General features: G+C 36.7%; 2 protein-coding genes across 2 annotated transcripts in view; both read left to right on the forward strand.

Moving 5' to 3' along the window:
- The window catches only part of LOC308347143 (ankyrin repeat domain-containing protein 26-like), a gene marked incomplete at both ends in the record, with an annotated part of 252,683 nt that overhangs the window by 147,616 nt on the left and 95,376 nt on the right, over positions 1-9,691 (forward strand). The gene's annotated exons all lie outside the window — the stretch shown is intronic.
- LOC308346939 (uncharacterized protein) lies at positions 1,893-9,405 on the forward strand. Its single transcript, XM_080810053.1, has 5 exons — positions 1,893-2,001; positions 2,159-2,332; positions 4,886-4,992; positions 6,457-6,594; positions 8,678-9,405. Exons 1-5 carry the CDS (start codon positions 1,927-1,929, stop codon positions 8,784-8,786), a joined length of 603 nt encoding a protein of 200 aa, XP_080666179.1. The 5' UTR covers positions 1,893-1,926; the 3' UTR covers positions 8,787-9,405.

Raw genomic sequence — 9,691 nt, forward strand, 5'->3', positions numbered from 1 at the left:
TTTATCATTGTGATGACATTAAGAAAATTTTTGGAATCACTATAGTGTACACCTGAAAGTAATATAACACTGCATGTTAACTGGAATTAAAATAAAAACTTAAATTTTTATAAGCAGACAAATTTACCCTTCCAGATATCAAAATGTATCTTAAATTTCCACAATTTACACGGTTACTAATAGCTGAAAGGACAGATGAATGAATGGGGCAGAGTAGAAAATGCCAAACACCCAAATATGGTGACATTTCATATTAGTAGGAAAAGGTGAATCATTCATAAGTGGTGGATAAATAGCTGCTATTTATTTATTTATAATAGTATTAAATACTAATATTGATCATTGGTAATTCTTGATTTTCATATGATCTATAAATCTAAATATCTAATAAACTGAAGAAAATAATTTCATTTATTATTTAATATAATGTATATAAAATATATCATATATAAGTATATGATATGTTTATGTATAAGATATATAAAATATTTATTATTTAATATATAATTTATTATTTATTTATATATTTTATATATTTTATTTTTTATTTTTATTTATATTTATAAATATAATTTATATTTAAATAAATATAATTTATATTTATATAATTTAAATAAAATAAATATAATTTATATTTATATAATTTAAATAAAATAAATAAATTAAATAAATATAATAAATTAATTAAATTAAATAAATATAATTTAAATTTATATAAATTTATATATAAATATAATTTATATTTATAATATAATAAATTTATTTATTTATATTTTATATTTTTATATTTTTATATATTTTATTTTTTTATATTATTTTTTATTTTTTATTTTATTTTTTATTTTTATATATTTTATTATTTAATTATATAAAATACATAATCTATAAAAATAAAACTGGTCCCATTTATTTGAATCCTGAGCTTCCTTTGGCTTAAAGTTTCTTGAAAATCAGAGTGAAGAATTACTTAAAAAGAATGTTTCGTTCTTTTAGTCCTCTTTTCCCATAATGCTTTCAAGAACTAAAATGTATTTAAATGCCAACCATGTGACTAGAACTGCAGTAGAACTGTTGTATGTATATACCATTATTTCATTTAACGTAAGGCACATTGATTGTGTGATGCCCCACCATTTTATATACCAATAAGAAATCTTAAAAAATTCTGCCAATTATAGTTGTAAGACATTTTGAATTATAAATTGCATCCCAATGTCAGAGATACTAAAAGGTGACAAAATGAGCCTCCTAGAATCATTGATATATAGTATTCCTGTGAATATTTAAAACATATCTGAGAAGTAGGCATAATTGTATCACTTTACCTAATGGGAGAGTTGTCTTTGTACAATAGTAGCAATAGTAATAGTTATAATAATAATATGTAACAAACTTTGCATAGATCCTCATTTAAGCATGGTGACGAGGTCTTGTGAGATAACTATTTTTATTTTATTTTTATTAGTTTTTAGTAATCTCTATAGCCAACATGGGGCTTGAATGCATGACCCTTGAGGTCAAGAGTTACATGACCTTCAAACTGAGCAGGGCAGGGGACACGAGATAACTATTTTCATCTCCATTTTGTTGAGGAGGAAATTGAGGATAAGGCTGAGCAATAACTATTAAGTGACAGAGTTAAGTAGGATTTAAACCCAGGTTGAGCTGAATCCTGAGGTCATGCTCTACCTAGTCAGATAGCCCGCTCTTTTACTAGCATGGTGAATAATCACTAATACATATTGTACTTTCTTCAAAAGAAAACTAAATCTTTGTTTTTGAGTCAAAGGAATAAGATGCTATTTAACATTTACAATTACATGAATTAACTGCATGTTTTGAAGTAGTGCACTATAATTTCCTAAAACGTTCTTTCACTTTCCTAGGACTCCTCTCCATCTGGCCTGTACCATTGGCCATGCCGACATGGTGACTCTTCTTGTACAGAGGAAATGCCAGCTTAATCTCTGTGATAAAGAATGTAGGACTCCTCTAATGAAGGTGTGTGGTAGCAGCTGTGTCTGCCTGAGATGGATTTGATTGAATTACGTAGAATGAAACTTTATTGCATTTAAATGTAACTAATTGGTGAAAACTGTGGCATGCTTGCTTTAAATCCCCAGAATTTACACTCTGTTTCTTGGGATACTACTGACAGGCTATACAATACCAGGAAGAGACATGTGTAACTATTCTCTTAGAACACGGTGCTAATCCACACCTTACGGATAACTTTGGCAATACTGCCCTCCACTATGCTGTTGCTGGTGACAACACGTCAATAGTAGAGAAGCTGATTTTATACCATGCAAATATTGAAGCAAGAAACAAGGTACGTCAACTTTATTGATAAAGTATTTGAAATTTTAAAACATACATATAAATTTTTTTAGCGACAAAACATTTATTTACGTATTTATTTATATATGTGATAAATAATAAATACTGAATTCGATATATCAAGTCCTATCACCACAGAAACAACTCCAAAGCCAGGGCAGGGAGAACTAGAGATCGACGATGCGCACAGAAAGGGCAGAGTTCTGTTTCCCAGCCACTCTTCCACCCCAGAAGGAGAATCTTCCCATTAGTGCTTGGGAGTGGATGGTGGGCTCAGAGCCCACAAAGGATTGAAGGCCTGGAGGGGAGTGAGGTGATGATGGAGGCTGAGTGCTGTGCAGGGGCTTAGGAAATGGGTGCTGCTGGGAATGGGTGGGAGACCATGACCCAGTGGGGTAACTTGAGTGAGTGCAAGTGGGAGGAGAAAGCAGCAGGTTGCAGGCCCTGGCCACTCCAGGCCCCAAGGTTCTGAAGATGAGAGCAGGGGGATCGGGTCATGACATCCTACAGGGGCGTCTACTTGCGCTTATAGCCACTCTGCCAGCCATGTACCGCAATGGGGTCTCCCATTTCACAGAGTAGTTCCTGCTCAGCATTGTGTAGGTCTTCGGGGGGGTATAGCTGTGCATGGGGAGTAGTGGAGGACCGCGCTCACTATTCCACTTGTTATTTCTTTGACGTGCGTCACCTCCTACCACTGCCCTTAAGGAAGCACTGTTGGTTGACATAGATAGGGTCAATTTTTCATATGTAGAAGCTCGAGCATTCCCTGAATGAAAATATTTTGAAATAACTTAATTGTCTAAGATTTCCCTTTATTTTTATTTTTTAATTTTTTTTTCTTGAGCGTACTTTTTGGAAATACATTTTTGTAGGAACTGTAAAGAAAGAAAGCAGGAAGAAAGCACATATACAGACTTGTAAGAAGAGAAGCATGTTCTTCACATAGCAAGAATTTTTATGCCTCGGCTTCTAACCCAAGGAGTACTTCTGAGTAATTTTACATGGAATATGCTTTATTCTGCTCTAAGACCATGATCTAGTTATAGAGATAGAGAAGTGATCTATGTCTCTATGATTCAGTTGATATTAACACTAATCTTTGATACATTTTCATTCTTAAATGCAGCAATTATCTACAATTGCTTATAGTTACTAAGTTTTAGTTGACCCAAGTGTTGGTTTTCTTTAAGTTTTGAAAGAGGCCGGCTTTGGCTAACAGTGCTGTAAACTGTCAAGTCAGTTATTCGAAGTTTTAAGATTTCACTTTAATGAACTTTTAAAAAAAAAAAAGATTTTATGTATTTGAGAGAGAGCGTGAGAGAGAACACACATGAGTAGGGAGGAAGGGCAGAGGGAGAGGGAAAAGTAGGGGAGCCTGATGCAGGGCTGGATCCCAGGACCCCGGGATCATGACCTAAGCCAAAGGCAGACGCTTAACTGGCCGATCCACCCAGATGCCCCAGAGCTGCTCTTTTAATTCAGAGTCCATCTCCTCAGTGACCCATTTGGAGCAAGAGTGCTTTATGTTGACATCTGGGATCCTGATACCATTGATAGAAGAGAATCAAGCATGTTGGTATAACCTGGAGAAAACCTTCACCTTTATTGGAAAGCTCTCGACACTGTATCCCTGAAACTCTAATTTCTCAAATGTTAATGTTTGCCATGAAAAGTATTGTCAAATGGGGATAAGCAAATTTAAACCGATTTCTTTTGTGCGAGAGATATAGTGCAGTTCTGTAATATTTCTCAAACATAGAGGATCATTGACTCTTTCTATTGAGGCACAATCCTCACCTTCCAGCAAAGTGTGTGTTCTTTGGGATATAATTTGAGAAACACTACTCCAGAGATAATCATTTAGGCTGTTAACTCAGTAAAAATACTTTAAACTTTTACAGCTATGTCTTAGAGTTTGGAGATATAGAGATAAAAAATAGTCCCTTCCCTCAGAAAGCTCTTGGTTTCGATGGGGTGCAATAAAATAATTGGAGTATACAATGCTAAATGCTGTGATAGAAGCTGAGATTCTTGGAACCAGCCAATGTTTGAAGTAAGATTTGGAGAATGACTACAGTTAATCTGTTGAAGAGGTGGAGGAGGGCTATTTAACTTAATTTGTTTTATTTTTTTCAAAAATATTTAAGTTGAGAGAGTGAGAGTGGGAGAGAGAGCGTGAGCAGAGGTGTGGGGCAGAGGGAGAAGGAGAAGCTGACTCCCCACGGAGCAGGGAGCCTGACATGGGGCTGCATCCCAGGGCACTGGGCTCATGACCTGAGCTGAAGGCAGAAGCTCAGACTGAGCCACCCAGACCCCCTGAGGAGGGCTGTTGTAAAGAGAAGGAGCAGCTGGTGAAAGCAGGGGGGTGAGGGAGGGTCGGGGGGTGGGGAGGATGGGGGGATGGGGAGGATGGGGGGGTTAGAGTACTTATATATGTGTTTAAGTTTAGAGGATCCTTTATAGGTTTTAAAATTCAGTATGGAAATATGTAACTTTGTAAATTATAAATTGTAAATGATAAATTGTTTTTACACTTTTACAGTTGGAACTCACACCTTTTTTACTTGCTGTAAATGAAAACAAACACCAAATGGTGGAATTGTTAATTGGAAAAAAAGCAGATGTACATGTGGTTGATAAGTCGAAAAGGTACAGTAGTTGTCTTTTTTTAAACCTTATATTGTTCTAGGATGGTAACAGTTAAGTCAGACTAACTTAATAAGAAGAGGATTAATTTATAATTATATAGTGAAAAATGTCGACATGTCATCAGTTAGGCAGAAAGCAGTTATTCTGATGGGGCAATATGAAGAACAGTATACGGCAGAATTTATATTCCTTCATATCATTAACTGATGTGATTTGCAATCTTTTTTTTTCTGCCATATGATTTTATGTTAGCTAAATGGGTTTCATATTAGTTTTATTATAAAGTGTGGACTCCTTTTATTTTATGACACAATACTGAACTTCTTACCCTTTTATAGTATTTTTTGGAAACTTCTACTTCATATATATTTTCCTTAAAAGATGCATATTGAACATAAATAGGAGTTGTTTTATCTTTTGAATGACTCCTTGCTTTAAATTGCCTTTTTTTTTTAAGAATACTGATGTTAGATGATCCCTAAGTGATTATTAATTAGTATTACCAGATAGTGTGGGCTTATCATCCTTTTTCGTGTTCAGTATATTTTTTGTTTTGTTTTGTTTTGTTTTCGTTGGTAAGGGTAGAAGGATGAAAGATAACTTTAATTGAATAGATTTTTCTTTTAGTGAGGACAAATCATAGGTTGGTGATAAAGAGAAAAGAGATGGACTTTAGATAGACACAAGACTAGGTTTAATTCCTTTCCTACTTGCTGGGTATGTGACTTTGGAAACATTACTTATCATCACCAGATACATTCTCTCATATGAAAAGGAGGATAATATATCCTTCAAGCGTTGTTGTGTGTAAATAATGTCTTACATATATAGTATTTAATTTAGTGCCTAACACATGCTTATCTTAGTATCATTAACTGCAACTATGACTCTTTTGTTACTGTTAGTGTGAATACTGTTATTTTAAGCCTGCAAATAGCTTTTTTGTTTTTTTTTATTTTTTTATTTTTAAAGATTTTATTATTTTTTGAGAGAGAGAGAGCATGAGCAGGGGAAGGGGTTAGAGCAGGGAGCCATATGTGGGGCTCAATTCCAGGACCCTAAGTTCATGACTGAGCTGAAGGCAGACGCTTAAATGACTGAGCCACCCAGGCACCCCTGCAAATTACTTTTTATACAGACCTGTCCTCTAGAAGGCATGGAGGTACACTGAATCAGCTTAAGGAAGAAATGGGGAATTCTTTTTTAAAAGAATTTAGCATAGTTTCTTGTTCATCAAGTGACTTTAAATTAGCAACTTCTACTCTCATACCCAGGGGGGACAAGAGGCTTCTTTTTTGTCCTTTAATTTTAGCCATGGAGGTAATTTACAAAGATAAACACTTGAACGTGTTAATGGTCAATTCTGGACCGACAGGCAAGATATTAATCTGGTAAAGTATATGAAATTTGCTGTTTAGATAACTCTGAGTTCCTAAGGGTGAAGTTATGTCTCTGTTATTTTAGAACAGCCCTCATGCTTGCTGCAACTTTGAAATCTCCAGATGTAGTCAGGCTTCTTCTTCAGCAAGGTGTTAATACCTCTTCTCAAGATGAATGTGGATGGACGGCAGAAGACTATGCTGATTTTAGTGGATTTGATGTGTAAGTGTGTACATTAAAATGTTAGTTATCACTAAACTGAAGTTTAAAATAGTATAACTCTTAGTTCTTATGTAGTGGTTGAGAGTTCGTAGTTTGATTTGGGCAATGTTGGGATGGCAGTGAGTTAGCCCCCATCATTTGCCAGAAACCAAGACAAAGGCTAGACTAGTTAGCAATAACAACGGGTGCAGGATTCTTTATCTCAGGACTATTGAGACCTTTGTCTTTAGGGATCTTAACTGTATCTGTTTTATTCCAAGGATAACTCTTATGCATGGGGTACAAAGAACGTTACATTTGTGTGTGTGTTTTTTTTTTCCTTCCTGCCGCCATCCCTCCCTCCCTCTCTTCCTCTCTTCCTCTCTTCCTTTCTTTGTAGATTTTATTTATTTATTTCAGAGAGGGACAGGGTAGGGACAGAGGAAGAAGCAGATTCCCTGCTGAGCAGGGAGCCTGATGTGGGGCTCAACCCCAGTCCCCCAAGACTGTGACCTGAGCTGAATGCAGATGCTTAACCAAGTGCCAAGTGAGCCACCTAGGTGCCCCAACATCCAACATCTTTTTTTTTTTTTTTTTCCTAACTAGTTACTTGGGTCTTGAGATGTTCAGTTTAGTAGAAAACCCTATACTTTCCCTTGAGGGTTATCTCTTATACTTTCCCCCTTGAATTTTCCAGGAACCTAAGGAGTTCCCTAAGACCAAAGAGACCATCCTCTTTCACAAGTCATTTGGAGGGAAAAAAGGACATTCTTGTCATTCCCTTGTTTCCTTTGATTCTGTTGCTGCAACATTGCTGTGTAGTACCTTGGTGACTCTGTTAAGCGACTGTCTTTGGCTCAGGTCATGATCCTGGAGTCCCAGGATCGAGTCCCCCAACTGGCTCCCTGCTCAGCAGGGAGTCTGCTTCTCCCTCTGACCCTCCCCGCTCTCATGTTTTCTCCCTCCCTCTCTCATTCTCTCACTCAAATAAATAAATAAATATCTTTAAAAAAAGAAAGAAAAATAAAGATTTTATTTTTTGATAGAGAGAGTGAGAGCATGAGCAGGGGAAGGGGTTAGAGCAGGGAGCCAGACATGGGGCTCAATTCCAGGACCCCAAGATCATGACTGAGCTGAAGGCAGATGCTTAAATGACTGAGCCACCCAGGCACCCCTGCAAATAACTTTTTGTGCAGACCTGTCCTCTAGAAGGCAATGTTATTTTTCTGCAGTTTGGTTATGGTTATGATTGACCTTTGCTCCCAGGATGCCCTTGCTGATCCGCATTCCTCAGTCTTCGTGGTGACCCACGATGAGACTTCAAAGTTACAACATTTTTTAGTTTACGACATATGCTTGTATGCTCAGCTGCTATTCCACGGCACCAGCACCCTGTTCTGGCCCCTGGGCCCCCTGGCTTTAGCCACACACACCCTTCCCTTCGCACTCAAAAGCCTTACATGAAGCCCATATGTTAGCGCAGACCTTCATAATGAAGTACCGCTTGAGGATTTTGCTTTTCTATCCTGCTAGCAGATGGCAGTTGGGACCCTTCTAAGCTGTTAGAGAGGTTCAAGTAATGCTACAGGAAGAGCCTGGACTTTCCTTTCTCCTTTGTTTCTAGGCCTATATCTCAAGCCTGCTTTAAATCCTGAGGAGCGCCTTTTCTTATGGGCTGATGAAAGGTCTCATACAGCCCTTCCCAGAGTGGTGGGCGTCCCCTTTCCCGAGAGGCCATGTTTTGGGTCTAATATTTCATGAAATCCTCTTAACAACCTTGTGAAATAAGGCAGTAAGATGCCTGTTTTATAGAGGAAGACTTGGAGCCAGAGAGAAGTGGCTCGTCCAAGAGCAAATAGCTCTGGTTACAGAGTTAGGACCACTGAGTTCAAGACACGTTCCGTTATGGCAAGCTAATACTACTAATTGCTAAGTTACTACTTCATGACTGGTTCACCTTCCTTTGAAGTATATGGGGTAATTTAAGGTTTGATATTAGCTCTGATATTATTCGAAATACTCTTATGAATTGATATATTTGGTAAATGTTTTTCATATCAGTATTAAAATAGTAACATTGTTTATCACCCCTTTTTATATGTAGCAATCGCCAAATAATTGCCCAACATAGAGAAGAAAGATTTAAAAATTTTTCGCAAAATAACAATCCAGGTAAGACTTTTCAGAGTGAAGTACTTTTGGTGGTCACATAGATGAAGGCAGAGTAAGGAAGTTTTGATTATGAAAGAGCAGTGGGGGGAAAAAAAAAACCCCAATGTGTAAATTGCATAAGCTCACTTTCTTGCTTTCTTCCTTTCTTTCTCTCTCTCTCTCTCTCTCTCTCGATTTTATTTATTTATTTGACAGAGAGAGAGAGAGAGAGCACAGGCAGAGGGACAGGGAGAAGCAGGTTTCCCACTGAGCAGGGAGCCCAATGTTGGACTCAGTCCCAGGGTCCAGGGATCTTGACCTGAGCTGAAGGCAGATGCTTACCCAACTGAGCCTCCCAGGGGCCTCTATTTTTTTTTTCTTTCTTAATTTCTTTCTTAATAGTCTAGTATTCAGAATTATTTAAGAATTTAAATACTGTCATGAACAATAGGAACAAATCCATGAGAGAGACCGGACTCCAGGAAACAAACTGAGGGTTATGGAAGGATGGAGTGGGGGAATGGGGGAACCGGGTGATGAGTATTAAGGAGGGCACATGTCGTGATGAGCACTGGGTGTTATATGCAGCTAATTAATCATTGAACACTACATCAGAAACTTACGATGTAGTATGTGCTGGCTAACTGAACATAATTTAAAAAAAAAAGGTACCTCAGTGTGAACAACAATGAAAAAGGAAGTTAATTCTAGGTAATTTAACATATGAGACATTATTGTCTGAAAAGAAATTCATTATTTTAGTCATGACCCCTAAAATCCCTTATATCTTTGTGTAAATAAGAGAGAGATTTTTAAGTTAGTATGTTTTATGTTTCCTTTATAAGCATATTAAAACAACTTGAACTTGTTATGAAAATGGATCTTTTAGTTTTTACAAGTGGATTACATTTAGTAAGTATTATTACATACTGATTTATCTCATTAAAAAAGGAGCTATCCTCAAAAC

Source organism: Martes martes (assembly GCF_963455335.1).
Source record: "Martes martes genome assembly, chromosome: 8".
NCBI lineage: Eukaryota > Metazoa > Chordata > Mammalia > Carnivora > Mustelidae > Martes > Martes martes.